This window comes from Prinia subflava, chromosome Z (genome assembly GCF_021018805.1).
Source record: "Prinia subflava isolate CZ2003 ecotype Zambia chromosome Z, Cam_Psub_1.2, whole genome shotgun sequence".
Lineage (NCBI taxonomy): Eukaryota > Metazoa > Chordata > Aves > Passeriformes > Cisticolidae > Prinia > Prinia subflava.
Window position 1 is genome coordinate 99,758,160 of NC_086283.1, and position 27,132 is coordinate 99,785,291.

At 37.2% G+C, this 27,132-nt stretch overlaps 1 protein-coding gene across 3 annotated transcripts; it reads right to left on the reverse strand.

The window, feature by feature from the left end:
* On the reverse strand, positions 1–27,132 carry LOC134564150 (zinc-regulated GTPase metalloprotein activator 1A-like). 3 transcript variants are annotated; one of them, XR_010083483.1, is made up of 15 exons: positions 26,976–27,132; positions 25,813–25,899; positions 24,859–24,955; positions 23,601–23,692; positions 22,467–22,526; positions 21,361–21,398; positions 18,158–18,204; positions 17,352–17,438; positions 16,526–16,570; positions 14,016–14,072; positions 11,256–11,307; positions 3,314–3,382; positions 3,147–3,212; positions 1,171–1,281; positions 1–497 (listed from the first exon to the last, which is right to left on the reverse strand). XR_010083483.1 is itself a non-coding variant. In XM_063422817.1 (15 exons), exons 1-15 carry the CDS (start codon positions 27,085–27,087, stop codon positions 424–426), a joined length of 1,113 nt encoding a protein of 370 aa, XP_063278887.1. In that variant the 5' UTR covers positions 27,088–27,132; the 3' UTR covers positions 1–423. The 3 variants fall into 3 exon arrangements, 2 of the variants coding, with proteins under 2 accessions (XP_063278887.1, XP_063278888.1); XM_063422817.1 differs by having other exon boundaries at positions 1,171–1,300; XM_063422818.1 differs by lacking the exon at positions 1–497 and having other exon boundaries at positions 1,179–1,316.

A 27,132-nucleotide genomic window follows, 5' to 3' on the forward strand; every position in this document is an offset into this window, starting at 1 on the left:
TGGAAGGAGATAGAAGACAGTTTAATAGTAAACACTAAAAATTTTACATAACTGGCAATAATCACTATTGCTTTATTCCCAGTGGAGGAAAGTTAGCAAGAGAAAGCACTAGGCTTCAAACAGTAATGCTTCATGTAGAACATAACAGCCTTTTGCCTATCTGCATTTCTGCACAGTTACATGATGTTGCTGACACAGCTTCAGCCAAATACAAAATAGGAGAATTGTGTTTGATTCTACACCATAAGAGCTAATCTTTAAGCAGCAGGTCATCTGGAATTCTTAGGAAGACTTCACGGTTGAACTGTTGCATAAACTGCAACAAGATAAAGAAACTACTATAGTCCATGCCATTTAGTCTTTTCTGTCATAAAATTCTTGCAGGATTAAAACAGACATTTAATCAGTTTTATATTTTTTTTGTCAACTGTTTCCTTGTTCTTCTCTCACAGTGGCTATGAATACTTCTTTGATGGTCTCCTTGTCCAAGTTCCTGCCTGTAAAGAGAAATAAAATATCTAACTGTATTTTACAGTTATTTATTACAAAAAACCACATACAAGTAGCTCCTTCTAACATAAGAAAATGTTTATTATATCAGTCAGTGAGAACAGCAGTATTAAAATTAAGACAACAACAGACTTCAAGCTGCACAAATAAGGGAAAGGTGGAAAAGTAGGGTTTTTTTGGTAATAAAACACTTTGCACAGCAAACAGAAATAAACAGAAAATAGAAACACAGAGCCTCAGCACTGCAAGCTTTTCAGAAACAAAACTGATTTTAAACATTTTAAAGCTTTAATTACCTTCCTTACAGGTTCTAAATATTTGATGAAACATTCAAACTGTTCCCATCACCCAATTTATAATTACAGATTTTAAAATAACATTAAATATGCCAACATAATTTTTAAAAGCTTAGTATTTTTTATCGATTTGATTTGGTTTGATTTTGGTGGCACTAATAGGAATAGTGTAGACCCCTCTCAGCTGCAATTTTGAATCTGAGAAGGTTTTAATGGATAAACTTTGGGAGAGGGTTATGCTGAACACACTCACTGCACTTACTCTGACCAGTTTAGCCTGATTGCTTTTCACTGGCCAAATCACAGGACTGTGAAAAAAACAACTTCTTAAACTCAAACAAGGAGATGTGCAATTTCCTCTTACCAATTAGAACCAGCCTGTTTGTTCTCTTTTCATCTTCTTTCCAGGCTACTGACGTCTCTTCTAGGTCATAGAGCTCGTGGACACCTTGGACTATCACTTGATGAGATTTGCCTTGAATAGATACCAGTCCCTTATCAGAAAAATAACTGTTAGGGCATATAAACAAAACTTTAAAAATAAAATATGTAAGAGGGGAAACAAAACTTTCAATCTAGTGCAAGCAGGGAATAGTATTTCTGGGAACTATGCACTTGTTAGTCAAAATAAACATATATTATCAATCAATACACCTAGTCATAACATCCATTTTCACATCTCCTTATTTCGTTAAAGGCTAAGAATTACAGTTTACCATACTCTGCCTTCTAGAAGTTCCCTGTTTGTCAGTACCTAGCCTGCTCAAGCAAAAATTAAAGTCATCATCTACTATGCCTCTTTGAATACATACATGGAGTTTGACATGGAGTCTATGAAAGCCTGCCTGCCAACAAAATGATGTAAAATTTAAAAAAATGTTTGATTTCAGATTAGTCCGATTAAGCTCTTATGCTCAATATATTTATTTTTTTAAAACAGAATCTCTGAACACTGGAGAAAGAATAAGCGTTTGTGAAGTAAAACAACTAGCAACAGACTTTGAAAGCATTGCAGTCAGTGTGAGCCCATTGACCCACATATCAAAAGCTCTATTAAACCAGCTTTGATCGCTTCATACTAGAGTATTCTAAAATATTTTAGTGGAACACATTCTGTAAAACGTCTGATACTTCCTGGAAATTCCTCCCAGAACTTGCCCTATACCAGGACACTTCCCTAATGAAAGAAAGAGTTAAAAATATTTCATTTAATAGGTTTCCATTTGACCTATTAGTTGGAATTCTATGACTATTAATGCCAAAAGGGTTATAACTGCAGATAAAATGTAAATATAAAAGCAACAAACTTTGTAACCTGTTCTGTAATTAGTTGCCTGGGGTTCATTTGCTTTGCTGTATTTGTCTGTGACTGAGGACACAGGCCTCCCATCTCATAAAGAGATGCTCCCAATGCTGAATACAGCAAAAATGTGCTTGTGCATGGCACTACTGCTTTTCAGGCAGCCTCAGATATATCAGTGGCTACTCTCTTGTATTTGTCAGGAAAGGGAAGACAAGGATACTCTATTTTGATGATGAAAAAGCACAAAAACAACTTTTCTTCCAGCAAAACTAGAATCATTATGTTGCTATTTATGATGGTCAACTGTTCTCAGGAAACAACCAGAGCTTTACTTTCTTGTATTTCTCACAGCCTGACACATGACTGACTAGATTCTCATGTTTTGATAATTTACTTGGCTGCTTGGTATAAGGTAAATGAAAACAGATCCTGAATTGTCACCTCTCCTTTTGGTCCTTTCAAAACTAGGCAACTGAAAATCACAGGAAGTGTCTGTGAAGATGAATACTTGTAAACTGCACCTTTAAAACTACAGCCTGAAAATACTGTAAAAAGTTGTTAATTGCAAACTGCAACTCTTATTGCATTCCTATGTTATGCCAAATTAAATTTCTGCATATTGTGGCAACCATTTTCAGTACTCCAGCAAACTACAGGATCCAATCTATAGTATCCCAACCCTAGATATGTGAGATGGATATATTTCAAAGTATCTTTCAAAGCAATGGAGGTGGGAAATGGAAAGTGATTTAACTATCCCTTGATTTTTAACCCTGATGCTTGGGGACACTACATCAGCCCTCTTTATTCAAAACAAGCAGGATCAGTGTTTGCTCCTCTGCCAGCTCTCTCTTTCTGACTCATTCATTTCTGACTCATTCACTTGCTACTCTCCACCTCATCTGCTCTGTTACAGTGATCCAGCAGTGCCTTTGACGGGTCCGTAACTGAAAGCACACTGCAGTTTTTTAGATTTTTTTGTGCTTTTTGTAAAGACAAAAAGCACAAAACAAAGAAGCTGGTAATTTCAGACTAACCTTCAGTCTTATGACATCCATGGGGCATCCAGTCTTATCTTTCACATTCTTCTCCCACAAAAGATTCTATGAAAAGAAAATGCTGTTTCAGTAAACAAAGTGGCATGAGACGAGTTTCTATAAAAAGCCACAATGATTTTTCGAGTTGACAGTGATGTGTTACTTACCTGAATAAAGAGATTCAAGTTTTCTTCTTTTATATTTCCTGGAACTTCAAATGTTACTGTAATTATACCCTGCAAATGGGAAGATACACTTATTATTAGCACACTGAATAAACATCTTGATACAGTTATTTCAAAAAGTGTTCTTTGTAACTTGGCCTCATAAAAAGGCAAGTATATGACAACATTAAACTTCAAAAAAATCTGTTTCTGTTCTGCTCTAATTTGCTAAATTAAGCTCTACTCTTTGTTTCTGTTTGGGTGTGCACTTACAGAGCATACACAATGCTTTTAACAGTTTAATGCCATTAGCTGCTACTATGTAATTCTTTGCTGTAGACACTATTATGATCAAGCTTTCAAATATGGTTAAGAAAGCTACTTTTCTGGTATACCAAGCTTCATGACAATTCTATCAGACAAAAAATAATCAACATAGTTTTCATAAAAGGCAACCTGTACTTATCTCCTAAGAAAAGCTGTTTATAAACAGACTATGTAGGAATAGATTCAGAAAATAAAGATGTCTGAAAGTAAGTTTTGTTCCAAAGCAACCAACACCTAACTGCTCATGATCAATTATCAAAAGAAAATACAAAAATAAAACATGTAGTTTAAAATAGCCAATGTATTTAAAGAAGAAATAATACATCTTATTTTTGTCACTATAACTGCTCAATGGTATGGAAGAACAGACAGAGAATTACTTCCTATAAAGCTTTCAGATGACTACCTTCACATGACTAGTCTAACCTAAGGAAAAAAAAATTAAAGCTACAAGCAGCCAATGTTTGTCTAATGACCAAGCAAAGTTATCAAAACAACACTCTGAGCAGCTTCAAAACAGGGCAGACCAAAGTTCACTGTGCTCCAAGCACAGTGCAGCTCGTTTCTGTTGACCTTCAACATGAAGATAATAAGCACACTTTGTCACACAACAAGGACTTGCAGCCTGCTGTGAGAAGTGTTCTGCCCTCATTTATGCCTCAAATGTCTCAGTAATCATCTTAAGTATGTGGGTGTTAAACTAAACAGAGATAGTAGCAATGAATTCTGTCCAATGGCTCTACCCTACAAAGCTAACAATATTCTCCTTAATAATAGAAGGATACTGTAACTCATTGCATTCAGAAAGGCTTCTACTTAACATTTCTCGCAACGGCCGTTCTATCTATTCCCTCATAGCAGCAGTGCTCAGGCAGCGGGAGGTCCCGCAGTAACCCCGATGCACAACCAAAATTAAAAGCAATTATGCGGCAATGCCAAGGCATAGAAATAATGAAAACTAAGCAGCAAATATGCTCGCAGCACCCAGCCGGAGCTACGCGAGTGACAAAATTGTGAAAGTGCAGCTTTTTAAAGCAAGCATCACAAAGATTATAAGTCCCCATCCTCAGAAAGGAGAGGGGAAGATGATGATTGCATGATGGCAACACATGACATTTAAGATTTATAAGAAACACGCAGCAACGCCCAAAAGCTGCAGTGATCAGGGCAAAGAATTTTTCACAAATATGCCCGGTGTATCACAACATTGGCACGGATTGGCCGTGCCAGGGACCCCTCGATGTTTTTTATCAAGCCCAAATCCCTCAGCTCAGTCAGAACGGCCTGGCCAGCCGGACAAGCTAAAACTGAACCCAGCCGGTTCAGCATCACCACCATGCATGGTGGAACAGCAGCATTGCAACAATTTCTAAGCAGATTGCACAGCTTCAACAACAAAAATAGTAACAAAGGAAGCTTTCATTAACTCCTGAAGACAACAAAGTTCAAGATATGCTAGCTCAGGAGCAGCAGCAAATATTCACCGTTGGTGACAGTAAGTCAGTTCAAACTCCACATGATTTTTGGACTGTAGCCCAAGCTTCTTTTGCCACTCAATCACAATCATCTTTATTTTCAAAAGATTTCTTTTTATAAAAAAAAAAGCAATTATTTCTTCAGTTGAAAGACTGTGCTCTGGAATTTTATCCGAATTTAGCAATGCATTTCCCTCAATCACCCCTTCCAGCATAAGGTAGTCACACCCTTTCTGAATCCTCTGCAAATAATTCCTACACATTTATATCAAGGCTACCTGATGGGTCAGCGGCAAGTTCAGCCGTGATTTCCCTTCACCATGCCACATAGGTATTATGTGCAGCACAGAGAAAAAGTAATACCCCAGTCCTCATAGAGGAGGGGGAAAATGATTTACAATATCCACTCCTCATCCAGGAGAGGGAGAAAAGTTAGAAATGTTAGCAAGCTCCAAAATAGAAGAAAGAGCATCACGGTAATAGCAATTGAATCACATTCCTGCAAATCCACAGGATGAAAGAGTTATAACAGACTGCAAAGAAATCAAAAAGAAAACATTGAAAGAGAAAAACTGTGATATAGTGAAGCATGGAAAGTATTGTGTTACCAATGACTTATGATCTACAGGATGCAAACTCAAGATAGGGGCAATTGTATCACGATGTGCTCAGAGACTGAAAGAAAGTCATGCGAGAAAAGGGTTTGAAATTTCTGTACTTCAAACAGTTTTTGAAGGAATGCTAAATGGAGGAAAGCCCTCGATGAACTAAGGAACAAATAGCAGAGAGTGAATGCAACCCTCACCATGTTGCAGGTGGCAGGGGACATACCACATGACAGAGCCAAAATTCAAGCCAGGGATTTGCCACAACAGGTGCAGGCAGACATCAGAAATACACCACAAAAAACAATTTTGTAAGTTCCATCGATTGAAACACCTGAAAACATTTGTACATATATAATATATACATATACATATATAATAATCCAGCAAGGACCTTCAAAGTCTTTCATGTCATTCCCTGGTTGCCTCACCAAGACAATGAACAGGCAAGTAAACAGTGAAATAGCAAAGCTACACCTGCTTCAATTCCTTGCGTTTGGGAAATGCCAACGCAGAATGCAGATGCATCATCAATGCAATGTCTGGTCAACCGTCTCAGGCAGAGATGGTGAAGGCAGAGATGGTAGAGGCATGCAGTGAAGTGGACACACCTCAGCACGGCACATCAGTGCAGGCAGGCATCTGAAGAAACCAGCTTGAAAGGATCCTCCAAGCCCAGGATGAAGGAATTCCCACAGCACTTCAACAAGTGATTCAACAGAACAGCATGTGAACATTGTAAGAAAAGATCAGAAGAAGAAAATACAATCATTTGTCCCTTTGTTGTGGAGCAATCCATCATTGTGTGAGAAACACAAAATGTGAGAAAGGGACATCCTATCATAAAGAAGAAAAACAGAAAATGAAATGAAGATGAGCTTTTAGCCAGAGTTAATCATTATTTGTTAATCTGAGTTATGTTTCCACATTTTACTGTTGTTGAAATTTTTGTGTGGTTTGGTTCGAGTTTAAGTTACATATTGTTAAATATATAATTCTAAAATTTATTTCAAGTTTGGGCCCTGAAGAGTTTAAATTAAGTTTGTATTTGAGTTTCATGAAGTTTAATTAGTAATTAATTTATATTTTATTGATTTATTATATGTGGATTTTATAAGGTTACTGCAAGTTGTAGATTTTTTATCAAGCTTTATTTATGTTGAATTCAAGTCTTTGTTGATTTAAAAGGTGATTTACAATTTATAGAAGGTATGTTTGTTTAATTTGCAAAGTTTAGTTATTTTTCTTCAACAAAGAAACAGCTTCAACTGAAATGATGATGATGGAACATTGATAAATAAGATTTGAGGAGAAGATACAATTTGTTAGATCCCTGATTTTATTGTTGGTTATGAATTGTTTCAGTCTTTTGTGTTTCATTTTAAATTAATAAGTGTATGAGAGTTTTGAAATGCAATTTAACATGTTAAGTATTGATACATTGATTATATAGTATAGAAACATATATAAAAATTGATAGTACTTGTAAGTTAATATTACCGTTAAGCTTTTATGCTTTGTCATTTATTTATAGGATTTTTCAAAAGGCATTTGTAATTTTGAATCTTTTCTATTTGTTTTTTAACCATTTAAGTATTTCGTAAATGCTGTTGTTGAAAAATGTAGTTGTATTATTAAGTGCAAGTCAGAGTTTTTTCTTAAGTTTCATTTTAAGTATATAATTTCTCTCTTTTATAATCAATCTTGTATGTTTTATGCAATGTTTTAGCATGTCCTTTTGAAGTTTCATTTGAATTTTTAACTGTGTTATCCATTTCACTTGAAATGAGATTTTGGGCTTGCTTTGGTACCTCTTGTGTGAGTAGAGACATTGCATTTCAGTTTGTTAAATCTTTAAGTGTTTTTCAGAAGATCTTGGAGAGAGATACCTGAAGCATCATTGATGATTTTTCCATCAGCTGTTGATCCTGTGATTGTTCCAATTGGTATTCAACTGTTTTCAAGAAAAGTTCCAGAAAAGACGAGCTCCTGAGTGATCTGATCAATTTTTCATCTTAAATTTTAAATGTTTCTTTTATGTAAAAACGTTATGACAGTTTGTTGTATTTGGGGCATTTGATGCTCATTGTTGTTAGAGGATTTATTTGGAGAATGTGCTAAAGAGCATCACTCCAACTTGAAGTTTGAGTTCTGGCCAAACTCTGATTTTAACTTGGACGGATGCTGTTTGCCAACAAAGCCCAGAGATTTCTGCTCCAAAAAATAATATGCAAGTTATTTTGACTTGGCAATTTGATCTTATTAATATAACAGCTGAATCAACTTTGTCGTGAGACCTGATGTCTTGCCCGGGAAAGAACATTGGGATCTCCACTGAAGGAAAGTGTTTCAGCAGTTTGCAGTCTCTGAGGTGATGGCACAAATGATTTGATAATCACATTTCATTTTCATTGGTATGCCGAATTTTTCCTTTGTGTTGAGCATTTCTTTATAGAATTCTTTTGTCATGCCTTATAGTACTCATGTTATGTTTTATATCTCCAAAAAATTGAAATAACCTCCATGATGCAAAAGGAGAGGGGAGGAATGCTGAGTGTAAATTTAAGCAGAATGTTGAGGAAAAAATAGAATGTTTTAAACTTTTGATAAGTTTTTTTGTAGAGTCCACTTCACCGAGCAGCAAGTGGAACGGGAAGAGAAACGTGAAGAGAATCCTTTAGTCTTGAGCAGAAACCCAGAGACAGGATGGATTGGAAAATCATTTAAATTTAAGGTTTGGGGCAGGGATTGTGCTTGTGTTTTCACAGGAGCCGAAAATGAGCATCAGCAAGGCATGAGAACCTCAGCCAAAGTCAACGATATCAGGCTTTGGTCCAGAAATGGAAAAGCAGGCACACAGACGTGGCTGTCAAGACTGCGGACATTTCTTCGTTCGGAATGCAAAAGATTTTGGGACTTGGGATTTCTCTGGGACTTGAGTGGTGTTGCATTTCAGAGATTCCCACAGAGAGTGAGGCCTTTGAACAAGCAGTTTAATCAAGTGTTATACTTGTGCATTGTGTTCTCACCGACTGTCTTGGGCAGTGGGGTGGTTTCGCCCATGATTCAGTCAAGGAAGAATGGTTGGGGAACTCTGGCCAATGTATCAGAGCTGAGCATCTTTCATTTGACATACTCAAGATCAGGGAAATTCTTTTCATCATGTTTTATGAGTTTGTTAGTAGGCAGGTGATTGAACAAGTAGTCGATCCCAGAGAACATCCCTCCAGCAATTTCACAGTCCATTTTCAACCTAGTGGGCAAATGGGATGTTCAAATGAAATTCTTTTCTGTGGTTCTTTGTGAACCTCGAAAATGAAAACCTTTGGTTCAGCAAAAGAGAATTTTTGCAAAAAATTTGGTCTTTCCTGGAGTGACACAAAAAAGGTAATATCGTAGATGTCACTCCAAATCATATGATTTGTAAAAGTGCATCAGCTTGGTGTAACTACACTGAGATGTCAGATAAACTAGCAAGTCAGGTTTCAATGTTATTCCCGAAAGAAATCCTTTTCATTTGTGAAGACAGGATTCAGTTTGTGCTCCTTGCAGATGTCAAGGATGGTCCATGCAGCAACAAGAAATGTTCTTTGCTAACACATGTTAACACCCAGCATGACATTGATAAAAGAGCAAGAGAGGAAAGATCTGTTGAACAATATGATCCAAGTTGTGATGGTAATGCAGACAGTATCAGGGATGATTTTAATACTATTGGATCAAAAGGGCTGTTGTCAGAACAAGTATGCCCATGCCACTTCTCTTACACTGAATGATTTGTTAACTGATATTGACAGTGTGAGACAAAAACAGAACAGCAATTGATTATTCATTGCTGATGCTGAGACACAAGTAAATAAGTTTGAAGGAATATCATGAGAACATAAGACAACTGGAAAAAGGCTGTGAACCAACTTATTATAAGAACTGAGCCTTGAATGGATGGAGTGTTCAATGTGTTTAACCTTTTATCATGGTAGAGGGAACTTTTGAGAGTATGTGTGTATTTCCTGTTGAAGTTTGTGATTCTTCTGATGTATGTGCCGTGTTTGCTTCAATGCATACGGCGGACCAGGAACAGAGTTGTCAGAGAAGCATTTTTACTGCGAAGAGGAGGGGGAGATGTCGGAGTCTAGAACATCCCCCTGGCCACCCTGGAGGGTTTGGAGACCGGACAGGGGGGTCTGGGATCTGTACAGGGGGGTCAGTCAGACCCACACAGGTCCCAGGAGGACACTGACTCTGATTCCTGTCCATGGGAGTGAACACTCACATGCAGGAAAAATCACAAATCCTAAGAATTTAAAATAAGTAGTGGATAGTTTATTATAGAATATAAATATAGAAATTAGGATTCTTAGCATATGGGGCTGAAGAGACAAGATGGAGGAATTGGGGAGTGGCCCCTGTCTTCCTTGTTCTTGTTCTCGTCCCCCATCTTGTGCTGAGTTGGGTTTTAGAGGTTGGCTTAGAGTAGAACTGACATGTTAGTATAGGTAATAGGTATTGGTAAAATTTTGTAAATAAAAAATACGTCTCAGACAGTGGTTGGGTCAGGGGTACCGTACATAAGGTGTGGGGCTCTCTGATCCGCCCAGTCCCCCGCGTGTCCTGCTCTGCGGAGACACTTTGCAGAGCTGAGAAAGAACTGAGATAAGGTTCCCTGCCAGGGAAGTGTTTGGCAGAGCTGAAAAAGGACTGAGATAATGAAGAATAAACAACCTTGGAAATGTGCACCGGCGGACTCAGTTTGTCGTCTCTGCCTCTGGTGTGTAACACTTAGGGCAAAGAGAAGACTGAAAACCTGATTACCTCTAAGAACAGCAACCCAGGGGAAACTCCTAGGGAACAGCAACCTTGGGAGACCCTTATTACCTTGGGGAACACCAACCCCAAGGAGAATCTCAAGAAAACTACAACCCTGAGAAAACTTTGCAGTCAAAATATGCAGTTCAAAAAGAAAAAACACAGGCACTGTACACATCATATTTTAACATGAAAATTAAATGTAATCATAGAAACTTTCTGAAGAAAGCTGACCTTTCTAAGACACCCTAAAACATAGAAGCTTTTACTTTTTCGCAGCCATTAAGGAGACTTGTGGCCTCTGGGTGAACCTCACCCACCTAGGGACACCCCAAGGAGGACTGGGACCCACAATTAATCCAGAGAGATTTTGTTTTGGACAGAAAACCTACAGGACAGACTGGCTACAAATTTAGGACTTGTTTCTGCAAATACCTAAAAATGAAGTGTATTTATTTGGTTCACTAATACTCTCCATGTGAACCAGCAAATGACATGACTGGAGCACTGGAAGCTTATAAGCTATTTTGGAAAGTGAGATTTAATATAGCCATTTAGAATCTATCTACAACAAAGCACATTCCTTTTGTGTAATCTAGGTAATCTTCCAAATACCTCAGATCACGTTACTCCCTATCTGAAACCTTCTGAAACAGTAACAAAATTAGCATGCAATATTGAACAGCCCTGCTGCTGCAAAAACATCAAAGCAGTATTTTTTTTTGTAATTACCTTATCTAAATGCTCATGTGTTGTCTTCACATGCTCAAGCTTTTTCTGCAAACTGAAAATAAGTAAAATGTTGCATTTGAGTAGGGTGGGCAAAATATCATTATTCCAAAATTATAAAAAGTCTAGCATTGCAGAGCAAAACTGAAATATCAAAGAGAGACTATATATTCAGAATAAGCTTCAACAGGTAATTCACTTTTAATCTCAAAACAAAAATGTTGAATTATATTTGTCTGATATAGTTAATTGTGTTAGAAAACCTGGGGGTTTAAAACATAAAGTGAATTATAGTCCTGATTTGCAATATCTTCAGCATTAAAAGCATTTATACCTCAATAAAGACAACACCCTTGATACTCCTTTGTCCAAAAAAAGGCAAACTACATCACTGAAGCAAGCAAGAAAAAAGAAACAACTAGTATTTATAAAGTTAATAGATGTACTTTAAAGAAAAACTTAAAATTATTTTAAAATCAAAACGAATGTACAAAGCTGTTGCTTGAGAGAACGAAATCTGTAATACAAATTGAAATCCTATACACCAGCTTCCACTTCTCAGTTGTACAGCTCACTTGTGCTATGCAGTGTGCCTGCTAACTTAAACCAGATACTCAATAAAGGAACTTGGGGACTTCTTTTGCAACCTAATATTTAGGGTCTCACTGCATCTTTTTGTGTGACAACATAAAATTGTACTGCAGCTTTAGATGTCACATCCACATCGTCTTGATTAATCGAGAAAATTACAAAAACCAAGAAATCACAGAATTTCTTCAAATACGTCTTCTGTACTGTTTCTGTTTTGTAAACAACACACAGAGAAGAAATACTCTAGCACGAGTTACTGTGATGCTCTCTGCCACTTCAGAGGAGATTGTCCATAAAAATCCCTCCTCCTAATTTTGACGACTGTAAAATTTTAAGAAGCCTTTATGGTGAGGAAAAAAGGCAGCATCTGCTACAGAAGTAACATTTCACATTTCTACTTCTGCTATTTCCTTTGTTTTGCTGTCTTATTCTCATACTGCTGTTCACAGAATCCAGAATTCATGATGTGCTTCCTGTGACCTCCAGGTACATACAGACTACAAGGTTCTACCACACAGTCACACCAAACAGATGTTTCATCTGTCTGCTGACAGAAATCCTTCCTGCAGTATGCTGTTAAAACAACAAATTTATTAATGTACTGGTGTGTTTTTGTGTTCAAGTGGTGCTAGATGCAAAGTTTTATCTGCTCAGGTGATGGCACTGATACCACCTCTAATATTTTATGTATGAATTTCTGTATCTAGGAACTACAAATAATAAGAAATTTCCTGTGCTGAGTTCCAGCATAAACAAAATAAATCAAATTTTACTTAAATAGTCTACAACCTTCTTCATATTTTCAGAATTTGTCTTTAAATGCTGACATTTTAGAGTGTTTCCTATGTTTCAAAACTAAATACTGAGAAGCTCTGAAGTACCTTCTCTCTGAGTGAGATAAGAGGAAAGGAATAGATTTTTTTTTTCAGTTCCTTAAGAACTTTCTCAGATCTGTGGAGTGCAGCAAACTAGTGAACTTCACAGAACACCACCTAATACAAATAATCAGATCTTACTGTGAACTGCTGTTATCAAGAACAATCCTTTTCTGGTTCACATCTTTTTACTCTTTTATCTCTCTGTTGTGTGGCTCCAGCATGAGTCAATTCAGTTAGCTGATCCATTGTAAGAACTTGGAACATGAGTTTGTGATCTGGCTTACAAACTGATAGTTATCTATTACAAACTAATAGTTATTTATTAACTCTAAAGGATGTATCAGCCTCCCTCCTCACTTAACTTTGTTTTGGATGCCAAGTTTGGTATTTCCCTGATGCTGCCATTGGTAGAAATCTTGAAACACTTTCAGAAAGAAACACTACAGTATTTCACTGATCAGACAAAAGTCAGTACCAGCAAAAAAAAGACCAAACCTATCATTTTTGATAGTACCATACCAGTTCAGAGGGAAATCTCACCAGCACATATCTAACAGAGGTTACTAATTTAAATCTCCTGCAATTTCTCCCTTCTGTGAATAAGGAATTTGCTCCATTCCATTATCTGAAGTGAAAAGTGTGTATCCAGGAAGAAAATAAAAGCTGATACTGCTCTCTTTTTCCCTCCTTCCCTTTATGATTGCTGCAGTACTCCTCACTCTCTTTGCTGTGCTTCAGCACACACAATGAACAGAAAGACCTTTTCCCTTTCCTTCCCACTTTACTTCTGCACCCATCCAGGATGCTGAAGCATGCATTTGGCATTAAAAAATCTCAGGAATGAGAAACACAGAATTTATAGAGCCTTTGTTTGCTGTGGTACCTCGGTCTCTCCTTGTTTCCTGTGAAATCTAAGGAGGCCTCCATTTCATCATGATAGGAAGGAGAAAATTTTTGAAATGCTTTAAAAGAACCAGAGAAGTGTACAAATCTACTCTGATATTAAACCAAAGCTTGCATTTTGGAGAAAAAAGACAACCAATCACACCTTGGCTCATTAAACTTTATAAGGTCAAAAAGGTTTTTGCAGGCATTTGAAGAAGAAAAGAACTCCATCTGATATTCTCACTTATAAAGCAGAAATTTTTTAAATGTGACTGTCCTGTCTAGAGAGGACAGACTAAACTAGAATTTCTAACAGAAAATCAAATGGAAATTTGAGCCAGGATTTCAGTGCATCTGTTTCATACACAGATAATTTTTCAAATAGAAGACAACAAAATTATCACCATACCTTACTCCAGATAAACTGTCAAAAGCATGTAGGTCCAAGACACTAGAGAGATCAACTCTAAAGAGAGGAAAAAAAAGAAAGCTTTGTGGTTTTGATGTAATTAAATGCCACGTTTTAAAGATGATCACTGAACCTTATGTTTCTCTTCTTGTCTATCATACTAATGCTATTAATATTTAGCCTTATTTTTGGACATCAGTGGTTGGTACTGTCTTCTACAAGGAAATTCTGTGTTTATTTACACAATAACATGTAACCACAGAAACAATTTTTTTTTTAAATACAGTCAAATAGAAGGCATTTCGAAAAATTTTATAAAATCCCTTATACTGGGTGCCTGAATAATAAATTATTTCCCCTAAATGGGAAATGGAACCTCGAGCCTCTCAGGGCAGACACAAACCCCTGGAATATACGTAGCTTATACTGACACACCATTAGCAAACATAACTGAAACAACTTTATGAGGCAAGCACTAATACTAGGAATTTCAACTCTACAATTTGAAACAGACAAATGAAAAATGTAATACAGAATAAGGAGTACTGATCTTATCTGCTTACAAACATGGCTACCTATAAACTTGCATGAGAAACTTCTCTTCACAAGCAATACAGACTACAGATTTCACTACTAATAGCAACTGATACCTTTTCAGATGTAGTTAAAGACATGTGGCTATATAAAAAGAACATGAGAGGTAAAAAACCCCCACCTCTGGAATACAACCTGAATCACTAAACTTTTACATTCAACAGTAGTTGTACCCAGCAGTTTCTAAGATGTAAGATTTATAATGGAATTTACAAATAATTCCTGTGTAAGATTCATGATCAGCTCAGTGTCAGTTGTTCTCAGCAGTGTTCCAAAAAATCCATAGTAATCCTCCCTTTTAAATGTGGGCTTTTGAGGAACAACCCCTCCTTAAAAAGCGATATGTCATCAAATAACATATGCCAATAAATTATTTTTGTGCTTCTTTCACACTTGGAATGTTTAATAGTGGAGGAGACCCTATGTGTCATTTATGGAAGAACATTTACAAGTAACAAAGAGTTGAATCTGAGGCCCACTTTATCTCATATCCAAAACATAGTGCTAGATGGCATCAGACACCATAAATTTTGCAAAGAGATCACATGTTGGATCTCCCCCTAATGGACATTTAAAACACAAACCATATAGTTTAGTATCTTCTTCAAAATTGGTCCTATCTGATCACCCAACAACAAGTATTTTTCTCTACAATTTCCAACTACATTTGCCAATAACTTCAAAAAGCCAAGTATCCTTTATTTGGGTTATGACTGTTACTTTCCCTTTAAATTTGCTTAAACTGAAAGCCTATGGTTTATAAACATTGACCACAATAATCCAATAATTGATGTAAAAGTGCACAAATCAGTCCTAGCAGTGTGGAAGATACACTGCTCTCCTAATGCTCCTGAGAATACAATATCCATTTAAGTCCTTATTAAAGAAGAAATCTGAGTCAGAATTTCAATTAAAAATAGCAAAAACAGTGCAATGATTTTTCTTGCTCTTGTAACTTCCTTCCACTGCTTTCAACATCATTTTGTAGGAACGACTTACTTGCAGCAGCAATGAGAATAATATTAAGGTGACACAAGAGATGGAAAGCACTGTAGCGCACATGACCAATATTAGCTCAAAACCAGCCTGACCTTTCAAGCTGCTCTTCAGTCACAAGGCAGGTTAGCAGTGTATTTTTGTGGCCAAGAATGCCAAGGGTGTCCTGAGATGCATTAGAAGAGCATTGCTAGCAGTTCGTGGAGGTGATCCTGCCCATCCTGTCAGCTGTGCCAGTTCTGGGCTCCTCAGCACAGGGGAGACACAGAGCTCCTGGAGGAGTCCAGGGGAGGACAACAAGGATGTTTAAATGACTGCAGCACCTTACTAACAAGGAAAGGCTGAGGCAGCTGGGGCTGCTCAGACTCAAAAAGAGAACAGAGAGGGGACCTCCTCAGCGTACAGAAATATCTGAAGGGAGGATGTCAGAGGATGGACCAGGCTCTCAGTGCTGCCAGGAACAGGGCAAGAGGGAACAGGTATGAACTGACACACAGGAAGTTCCACCTGAACACGAGCAAGAACTGCTTTACTGTGTGGGTGACCAAGCCCTGGAACAGACTGACCACAGAGCCTATGGAGTCTCCCTCACAGGGGATATTCCAGAACCATCTGGACACAACCCTGTGCCATGTGCCTGCTTGGCAAGAGGATTGGACAACATGATCCACTGTGCTCTCTCTTCCAACCACATTTATTCTGGGATTCTGTGATATGAACATTAGCAAACAAAAATATAAATTAAAAATACATTTTGACTTCCTCAATTTTTTTTTCTGAATGCTTATTCATAAAATAAATATTGGATTAAATATTTCTAATTCAGTAATTTTCCTTGAAGAAAGCTGATTTAATAGAACACTTTAAACTGTCACAAAATAAGCAGGATCTAGTACCTAGTAATAGTGGCCATTTAATACCTTGATCTTTGTGTCTCTAGAATTTTAACAAGTCCATTTATTGACCTAAAATAAAACACAAAAATCATTAGTTAGATGAAAATATAACTGTGGTACATTGTTTGAATATGCTGGCCACGGACAGCATCATGTGAAATAGAACCCCAACTCTGTTATCAGCTTGTTAAATAACTATCAGATATGGGTTGAGATATTTGGTTTCCACTAACAGCCAGGAAACTTCACAAGTTCTAACAACAAGATGTCAACAGTGAGAACAGCATTTTCCTGTCCAAAGCTATTCACAATACACTCTGCTCAGTCTAAGCATTTTTGTTTTCATATTTCAAACAGCTAATACAGATGTAAAGTATTTAAAAAATTTAATGCTTAATTTGGCTTATTGATAGAAAAGGGGAATGTCTTCAATCATTAATCTGATTCACACCATTGGTTTTCCTGCTCCCATGATAATTGTGTGGGACTTCCTCCATGTATCTTTGCATTTGCTAGTGAACTCCTGCTTACCAGCAGATTTTTTCCTACTTCTGCTAATTCTCAAAAATAGCAACAGCTGCTCAGAAACACAAAAACATAAGCACTTGAGACAAAGGCCTGTCCTTCACAAATAACATCAAATCTTACCTAGACAGACAAAATGCTAAGATTTTGTAAACACATGGAAGTACTGGAATACCTTTAGCAAGAGGCAATCTATTTTCCCTTATAAATTTATCAATTTTTGCCAATCTAATACATAATTTCTATTCTAGCAGTAAAAAAGTAACTATGAAGAAATTAATTTTTGAAGCAGTACAGTGATACAGTTATGCCAAAAGTTTCATACCTCACACATGTTCTGACTTTATTCAATTCTTCCTCTGAAACCAAATCTGTTTTATTGATGATTATAAGATCAGCTAATGCAACCTGCCTATGTATTAAGAAAAGAGAGAAAAAGACATCACTTACAAACAAATATTTTATCTGTAAGGCAAAAACATCATCTCTCCTATGGCCCCAAAGATACTATGAACATTGCTAAGCATAACAAGCATTAATCAAACTAGAGCATCATGGAGAATCATTACAGTACTACTGACTTCTCCTCAATATGTTCTTCTGTGCCCTAACACATCCAATCAAGGTTTGCTAGATTCTTTTATTTCAGGTTGTTTTGTTTGTTTCTCTGTTGGTATTTTTTATGTTATCTAATCCAAAGTGTTTAGTGATTTAACAACTTCACAAATCTCTGTTTGCCTTGCGTGTGGTCCTTCTAATGTGATACTTGAAGTCTCTTTGCTTTATGAAGTTGTCAGTTGTTATAATTACCCTTAATTATTGTGGCTCCACATTTATTAAAAAGTATTCCTCTATCTCCAGTTCTGCTTCAAGCATGATAGATTCTAACACAAAACTTTTAATTCTGCTAATGCAGGTGCTTCTCATTCAATTAAATAAAATCCCATCACTATTAAAATAGAAGAGTCAGTTCATGGCAGAAAGAAAAACTGAAACATGAAGTTACTTTTCCATATTTTACCTCATTACACCAATCTACAAACAGTAGTTTAAACGAAGCAGGAGAAAAAAGCCCTAAAAAGAAGCCATTTCCAATTAACTTTAATTCCTAGCTTGATTCTACATCCGTACCGAGATGCTTCATTGATAAGGCCTTCTGGTTTCTCCTCTGTCAAGTGCTAAACAAAAATTGAAATAATTGGATTAATCATATTTATCATATTTAAATTAAATTTAAATTCATATGTAATTAAAGAAAGCCAAACCGAATTCAGTTGAGGTCTGTTTCTCAACAAGGTTTCAACGAAGATGCCCTCTAGAATCATTCTGTTAAATGGTGGTGAAAAAGTACATTTATACATTCACCATTACGGAGATTTATAATTACCTTAAAGCAAACTCTTCTAATTAATTTCATTATTAGAGTGCTACAGAGTTGGAAAACTTTATAGTATGTATTTTAATTATTTTTCAGCTTTACAGCAAAGTAAAGAAGTCACCATGACATACAGTAACAACAAAAAATACATATGGAGGAAAATGAAGGCTCAGTAATTTTACAAATGAGTGTGAACTCAACTAACAAAACACAGATGAGGCTTGCAATACAGCATTTCATATATGTAACTTCACACTCTTTTTCTCTGGAAGACTGTACAAGAAAACTGTACTTTGATAGTAAAAACTGGCAACCTTCTCCAGGTTTGTATGAATAAACCCCTATACTCTGGCAAGTTTGTCCAAGATCAGAAGCTACAGGAGCTTCAGTATCATCTCCACTTGTTTACTGTCTTCACAGAGGAATTAGGGAAAGGGAAAAAATGCCTGCATCTCAAGCAGCAGCACAATGTTTAGGAATACAAAGCCTTAACTTAACTTAGGCACAGCAACACTGAAGCAGCAAAGGTCTAGCTACAAGTTGTTTTCTCTTATTTCCCCACTCTGCCATGGAGGCAGCAATCTCTAGGAGAGAAATGTTACAGACATCTGGAGGAAGTAAAACTTCAAACTGATGCTGTAATATTAGTAAGAACTTGCTTACATTTCTGGGAAGGTTAGAGTCCTGTGTATTCCTTCATCAGCTCTAAATGTATCAGAATATTACTTTAAAATCTTGGTTTCAAGTTACAGAAATACCAAATTAAAAGTGGAATCAAATGTCATGGGAAATATATACATTTTAAAAACCTATAAAGCTTTCTTTTCTTTATTGGAATTATCAGGCATCTGACAGTATTTTACTTGAAAAACAAAAATAGGTTACTGCATACTGTGAGCCTATCATGTAAAAAGAAACAATACTATTTCCTGATTGTGCTCAACCTAAGCAGAACATAACAATAAGATGACCCTCAGGAACCTCTCCTCTGACCTTTTCTTTGTAATCCTCTGTGTACTGATTTAACTAATCTTTAGGTTTGTCCCCCTGGAAAGAACAAACTCCATATCTCAGGTCCTGGAAGTTGAGGATTGCAACTTCAAGCTGTCCAACTGTTTGCCCTCGATTTAAGAAATTAGTATTTCAGATTGCTGTGTGACAAACCCATCAGAGTGATAACCCATGGTATCAATTACCACTGCAGTTTCAATTTGCCTGACTGCTCACAGGGATGTTTGTCAGCTTTTCTTCTGATGGGTTGGTTCTTCGAAGCATGACATACTTAAATTGCTGCCCATCATCTCAATGTCATTAGCTGTATGGCTTTCAAATTATTTAAATAATAAGCAGCAGTTGAGGTCAGGCTTTGCAATCAGAGAAACTAAACAAGTTAGCAAATCCTCTTATACAAAGCAGAAGTTGTTTACTTAGCACACAACTGAGAAAGTCTGAAGTTCCTACTATTCTGAGTAGATGTCAGTGTGTTACAAGTTTACTGATTAGATAATATATGTTTTCATTGAGCTGCCAAAGGTAATAGTAGAAGAAAAGTTTGAATGTTTCAAAACTTTTTTGTGTTGTTTCTGTTACATTACTTGAAAGTCTAGTATTTAAAAAACTGATTTTCAAACAGTAACAATTTCGTGCTGCTGTGTGCAACACAATTATATCTTATCTAAGACAATAACTCAGCACTGCATGAAAAATAAGATAAACAGAACAACATTTTTGCAAGCAATAAGGCACATCTAAATTAGTGTGAGGGAACTCAGCTGAAAAGGGGCTGAGCTTAAACACGATGTGATTTCTTGTGATAGTTGAGCTGATTTAGAAGACAGCTCCTGCTTGGAAAGGCAAATCACTCCCTTCGCCTCACTCTTGTACCAACTTCTCCACAAAAGTTCTTGCAGAACACAACAAACCTAACTTGCCAAACTGGCTTGCTGTGAGGTTAGATTTGTTCTGTTCCAGTCCAACACAAATCAGTGAGAGGACGGGACTGCAACCCTTTTGGTAAATCAGCTATTAGATAAGCACAAATGAAAGGAGAAACCCAAGTAATCTAAACAAAAAGAATCTTAAACAGCAAGAATCACTCTTATTTTTAAACCATTATTCTTCAGTTCTCTGAGCCATCTGCAGCCACTGTATAAGCAGAAGTATTAAAAACACTTCCACAGCACGGCATTTTTACATTATTAAGGAATCTTTTCTTATGGTCACTTTTTTTTGAATCCTGCAAAAATCAACACCGAATCAAAGCAGTAATCTCCTAAATTATTAAGTTGCAAATAGTTACATTTAAACCCACCTATTGGAGGGAAAAAAAAAAAAGCTGAACTATTTGATTTAATCACAATTTTTGCTGACCTAAGCTCACTGCTACATATGGCTGTTGTTACACCATGCTTAATACACAGATTACTCAAATACCTGCTCTTTTTGTCTGCTTCCATATAACATTTTGATGTGAATCAGTACCAGGACACCTGTGCTGTCATTTTTCCCACCACAGCTGCCATTACATTAGCACTCTTCCCAGTATGAGCCCTAACTCCATTGTTACCACACTGGTATAAGACATCTGTTCTTATATTCTACTTTCAAGTAACACAAGTAACACAAATAATAATTTCTCCATTCTTTTTACAGTAATCCAAATGCCTATTTGGATCAAAGGCAAGATTCCTGTGTGAAGAGATAAAACTAGAAGGAACCAGTAGTACTTAGCAATCCCCTGACTCTTGTCAGACACATTGCTGTGTCTGTAAGAATATGAACTCCTGGAATATCAGGACTTCCCTGTGCCCATTCAAAACATAGTAATATTGAAATACATCCTCATTCAATGTAAGAATTACAGCTGTTGTTAAAATTAATTAATCCACATGAACATTACTGCAATAGCTGTTCTAAAGCTGCAGTTTTAAAACATGTAACAAATCTAGTAACTTACCTGCAATCCATGCTTCGCATCAACAACAGACACAATACCTAAAAGAAAACATTAAAATGAAATAGAAATGTGCTAAAATCAGATGACAGTTTAACAACTTGCCAACCTCCTATACAAAGGTAACAATATCAATACATTTACAACTAGTTATAATAAACTGGAAGCATTGGAAGTATCTGAAGATTAAATATTTCTTACCCAAATATTTTCTTATTCCTTGTCATATCTGTGGTAGCAAAATGTCTACAGAACCAGGTGAGTTAAATTCTCACAAGGCAGATGCCTCATCTTCCACAAGAGGAAATTGGCTGAGGTGTGCTTTTACAGAATATTGAAACAAATTAAGGGACTGAGTGATGAATGCAGCCTTTCTGATGGTGAATGACCAGGAATTTGCAGGTCTCTGGCAGAAACTCAGGAAGTTCTTCCTTACTGAACTCAATGTTTCCTGCCTTGGCTAGATGGGTATTTCACAGACTGACCAAAATGTTAGTAGGGCATGCTTTTAGGCCAAAAATTAGGTTTTTTCCTACATTAAAAAAATCACTCTTTAACTATATATAGTGATGATTTATCTTGCAGTAATCTCAGGTTTTTATTGGTACACAGCAAATATTAGAGCCAATAAGTACAAGAGGTGAAGAAAGCAGAAAACAAAAGGCAGAAACATCCAGGTGTTGACAAGTTATGAATTCAGAAGAATAGGAAAGCCTTTAGGAAACACTACAATCCAGGAGAAGTGGGGGAAGGAAGAAAGAGAAACAAATCATGCTGTAATATTAGTCCTAAATGAGGTTTTATAACATCTAGCTAATGAGATTCCCCCTCCCCACCTTACATCACAATCAAGAGCTGTCCATATCTGATCCCTTAGAAAAGCATTACACAATTTTTATTGGATTTAGCAAGATGAAACATGTCACCAAGTACATAAACACACATCAAAATAAGCAGGTATACCTCTGTGATCAAATCTGGGAGTGTGAAAACCAAGTTAATACATTTCAAACATTTTCTGAAACCTTGCCTTAAAACACCAAGAACACTTTACTCTAAATCCAGATATGAAATGCCAATACACAGGAAAATAAGCTTGCACTTCTTACCATCAAGATAGATGTCACTTCCCAGCTCAGAATCAACCCAGAACATCGAGGCCACAGCTCCTAAGAAGTGCAGTATACATACAGTTGCAAAATTGAGATTTTTCCAGTAAACCATATACAATGATGTATTTCATATAAAACCTGTATTTGTAGTGCTAACAATAAGATCAGCAACTAAAGTCATTACAACACCTAAAACTGTCCACCTGAAGTGATACAAACAGTCCTTCAAACATCACTCTGTATCAGACCCAAACACCTGTCAAACACCTGTTCTAGTGCTTACTCATGAAAGATATAGCAGGGACCACATGAAATTGTTTTCTGGTATCTATTGATTTTTTTTTGCAAAAGCTTAATAGTTTTCCAATTTGACTCAAACAGAATTTGTGTGTAACGGAGCCTAAATCAATTTCTTGTCTTTCGAAGAAAATTACTTTATAATGACAACTATTTAGCTTTGAGCTGGAAAGCACCAGTCTCCTAAAGGGGAAACAATTGAATTTCTGATAAGACTTTCCTTCCCTCTGCATCTACAACTGATTTTTAATGTAGATGGTTTAGAGAAAATGGTTTTGGATAGCTATTCCTAACATGAGCTCAAGTTTAAGCACCTTTGTATAATAAATATTACTGAAGAACATAGAAGGATTTTGTAAAATCTATTATTGCTCTTCAAGAAGAATGTACTAGTCTGTTTCACAGTATATTTTAGGACTTCACAAAATATAAGACTATCACAACCAGTGTAATAATACAACAGATACTAACTACTCAGACTTTAAAAGAAGGAATGTAGAACATTAAAAGTTTACTGACAACTACTAGTTTCAGAGTATGATTCTCTTTGCTAAACCCAGTATCTTCTCTAAACAGAAATATATTTTAGCTGGATTTCTGCTAAGCTTTTGGTTCAATTTAGAGCAAGTTCAACAAATAGAACCCAACTAAACACACAACCTCATATTTGCACCTTAACCAATTCACTGGAGTCTACACAACCATCAAAGCCTGGGTGCCTGACAACTCACCACTTTATATTATAACTGTCAAAGTGAACTAACTGCTGAGCAAATAAGCACTTCATAAAAACAGAATAATTATCATGGTTATGAAAATTGTAATGTGAACTACCTGGATCTGCCAAACCAGTTGTTTCTAACAATATATAGTCAAATTTTCCTCTCCTTTGCATCAGGTTCTCAATTGCTTTCACACCATTGTCCCTGTAAGAAGAAACAATTAAACCTGAGAACAGAGAAAACAAGCTAAAGTATGTATTTAAATGTATCTTCTGATGCAGAACACAGCATCAACATCATCAAAGCAAAAGTTCCAAGTCAGGGCATTTGCAGACTTACAGTCTACAATGAAATTTAGTTATCTGCTGGTATAATATTAGGCAAATTTTAGTTTTCTGTTTCATTTCAGTCTGAAAATAGCACTTGCCTAATCCCACCAGGTGACTTAAAGATTTGTTTTCAAACACTGAACAATCTGTAAAGGACTGTAGGCTGTGTAGATATGTAACTATTTGGCTTGGCAGCTGATATTACAGAAATAAGGGGTGAGGCAGAAGTGAAGCATGTTGCCCTGCCTTTCTACCTAACCTACACCAAGATTAACATGTGCCATTTACTTAAACTGGAGCTGATGAAGTCAGCCTGAAGCACAAATGTATAGCATTTATGGAAGAAACCAATGCATATGAAACATAGCAGCAAGACACCCCAGAAAAACACAATCCAATAACATCTTCTGTTTTCCATTTACTACCTATTACTATTTGAGGCATAAGGCCAGTTTTACCAAATTTTCAGGACAAACAGGCCGTGACCTTTATTTACAAACTCAGCACAAACAATTCACCATTGAAACAAACAGGGCAAAAAACGTATCAAAGAAACAAATTCTCTCTTGCTGTTAAACATGACCATCAGCTTACAGATTTGGATAGTGTGTTTTGTTAGGTCATAAAAGGCTTTCCATTCCTCCTTTTGATGACTACAATATTGAAGCAGTAACCAGTGCACAAAAAAAGAAGCAAAGTAAGTATTTTGTGAGGAAATTGGGAAGCCCGAGTTATAGTTCCAGCACACCTGAATCTTCAGCTCTCCATATAATACTAAAGCATATAATACTAAAAACAGAGGGATAGATTCCTACTCTACAATATTCCAGTGATGTTTAAGTTGGTATTTAGATTACTTTCTGAAGGAGACCAAGTCCAAATTAATTTCTACCTCCCAAATTCCAAATGTTGTTTCATCTGACAAAAGAAGTCTCGATCAATTCTACCATCAGTTTCAGGAATCAAATCCTGGATTTCTTCTCCCTTCCTATATTTCCCCCAATATCCACTGTAAGAACTTGTACAGTAGTCCTTACTTACTTTACTGAACAGCACAAGCAGCCATTTCTGAGCTCCAGCCATTCCTCATAGAGTTCTCCCCCTTGACTGATTGCCAGAGATTTCTCCAAGGCACTTCCTGAAAATACAATTAGTGCTATACTTTTAATCTACAATCTTGCATGGCAATGCCTGTAAGAGAGAGATATGTGGATTTTCTCTTTTTTATTTTCTCTTTTCTCCCAAGACCATGCTTCTGACATGTTCTTAAGAAATTTTTATTTTCCATTTTATGAGAAATTTGAAAGCCAAGACAAAGCTGATTCCACAAAGATCAAAGCCCACTGGATGATGGCGCATCATCATCACACACGCCACAAACTTTGCTAAAAGAAAGGCACCAGTCTGTGCCTCCATATCAAATAAAGGCTCTGTGACATTTTATTTCAGGCTCTGTGACCTGAAAAGTGACACGCATCTTTGTTGATGAGAGCAAACAAACAAAAAGCCCCCCACCAACACACTGTAAACAATGTAAGCTTCTGATTATGGTACAGATATGAAATACAGCTAGAGCAATTAACAATCCTGAAAGTAAAGAGTTCAAAGAACCACAGTCATCAGGCACACATCTCCCCATTTTCTTGTGGTCTGCAAATGGCTGAGGAGAAAAGAAATAAAAGAAAATATCATCTTCCAACATACTACTTAATTTCCATTTGCTTGAAACGGAGTGGGACAAATGGAGCTACAGCACTTCTAACAGGGTGATTATTTATTTACTTTACTCTGAGGCCCTACATTTATGTCCAAAATAGAATAATGCATTTCACTATTTTATAAAAACCAGCAAAAAGACTTTCTGCCCTTCTGAAGACTATGAGGTATGTTAATAATTTCACTAATGGGTTTAAAATTACAACAGTCTTGGTTTCTAGCAGTTTTATGTACTTGTCATTTTGTGGCAAAAAGAAAGGTTTCTGCACTTTTACATACCTTCTCCGAACTCATTCAGAATAACTGCTATTCTTTTGTTATGCTGTTCTGTCAGTATGTAATTTAGAAGAGTTGTTTTTCCAGCTCCTAGAACACAGACCATAGTTGTATTAAAATGTAAAAAAAAAAAAAAAAAAGCCCACATAAATGTTTAAATAAAAACTAAATACTGTTATGCACGCACATGCACATTTCAAGCAAATCTCTTCTAAATAGGGTTTTCATTCTAGTATCCTACATTCTATTTTAATGATGCAGAAATTAGTTTGTAGGCATAATGGACCCCATGCAACTATCAGGACAGTAAATCTCAGTCTTAAATGATTCACAGTTTTTCCATTCATTAAATCTCAGTACTTGATAAACTTGTAAGTTCCCTACCAGCTGGGAAGTCTTTTCCTACAAAACTAACTTTAATGCTTCCCTTCACAAAAGGCACACTCAATCTTCTCCCTCTCACTGCCTTTTCTGACCAGTTCTGCCATCACTAACCACGGATATGCTACTAACTGCCTTTAATTGCTAAAAAACGTGTCTACCCCTCTGCGACACTCCCTCAGGAGCAGCTCCATCCCATGCACAACATCACAGAATTGTCAGGGTGGACGGGATCTCTGGAGATCACCTAATCCAAAGCAGGTGACCACTACAACTAGGGAACCTGTCCTACAATTATTTGTCCTTGGGAGTTTTTTTCTGCAACAGTGCAATGCAGTACAAAGTCACAACTTTCAGAACAGTGATGGCGATCCTAAACTTAACCAGAACCTTACTGTTCATAACTGTGAGTAGCACATAGCAACTCTCCTGGCCGAGGGGAAAAACGCCGGACCTCACGTTTTCCGGACTGCAATGCAGTCTGCATTTAACCGAGCCAAGCATGCTGCACTATTCTGACGTTAAGTGGCCCAGAAACGTTTGTCAATCGCGACCTGAACGAGGAGGCCCCGAAAGCAAGGGGGAAATCACTAACGGGGGCTTAGATCGCTGCTCAGAGCGGCCCTGCAAACCCACCGGAGCGGCCAGAGGGTCCCGCGGTGCTCACCCGGCCTGTGGGGAGGAGGCCCCCGCCCTGCAGCCCTGCCCCCGCGGCGGCCCGGCCGCTCGCCGGGGCCTTCCCCATCTGCACGCAGCCCCTGCCGCGCTCAGCTCCCGCTCCTCACCCAAGTACCCCGTGATGATCGTCACGGGGATCTTCTCGCCGGGGCTGCCGTCGCGCTGCTCCGCGCCGTCGGCGCCTATGGGCACCAGCTCGGGGCAGTCCTCGTCCTCCATGAGCGCGGCCCGCCCCCGCCCCCGCCGTCACACCCGGCGAGTGAC

Excerpts from the sequence above, each read along its gene's own strand:
- LOC134564150 (XM_063422817.1), bottom strand. The coding sequence starts at position 27,087 with ATGGAGGACGAGGACTGCCCCGAGCTGGTGCCCATAGGCGCCGACGGC. Across the intron at positions 22,527-23,600 it reads AACTGGTTTGGCAGATCCAG|GAGCTGTGGCCTCGATGTTC; the intron begins GTAGTTCACATT and ends TGCACTTCTTAG. Across the intron at positions 3,383-11,255 it reads CACATGAGCATTTAGATAAG|GGTATAATTACAGTAACATT; the intron begins GTAATTACAAAA and ends TCCCATTTGCAG.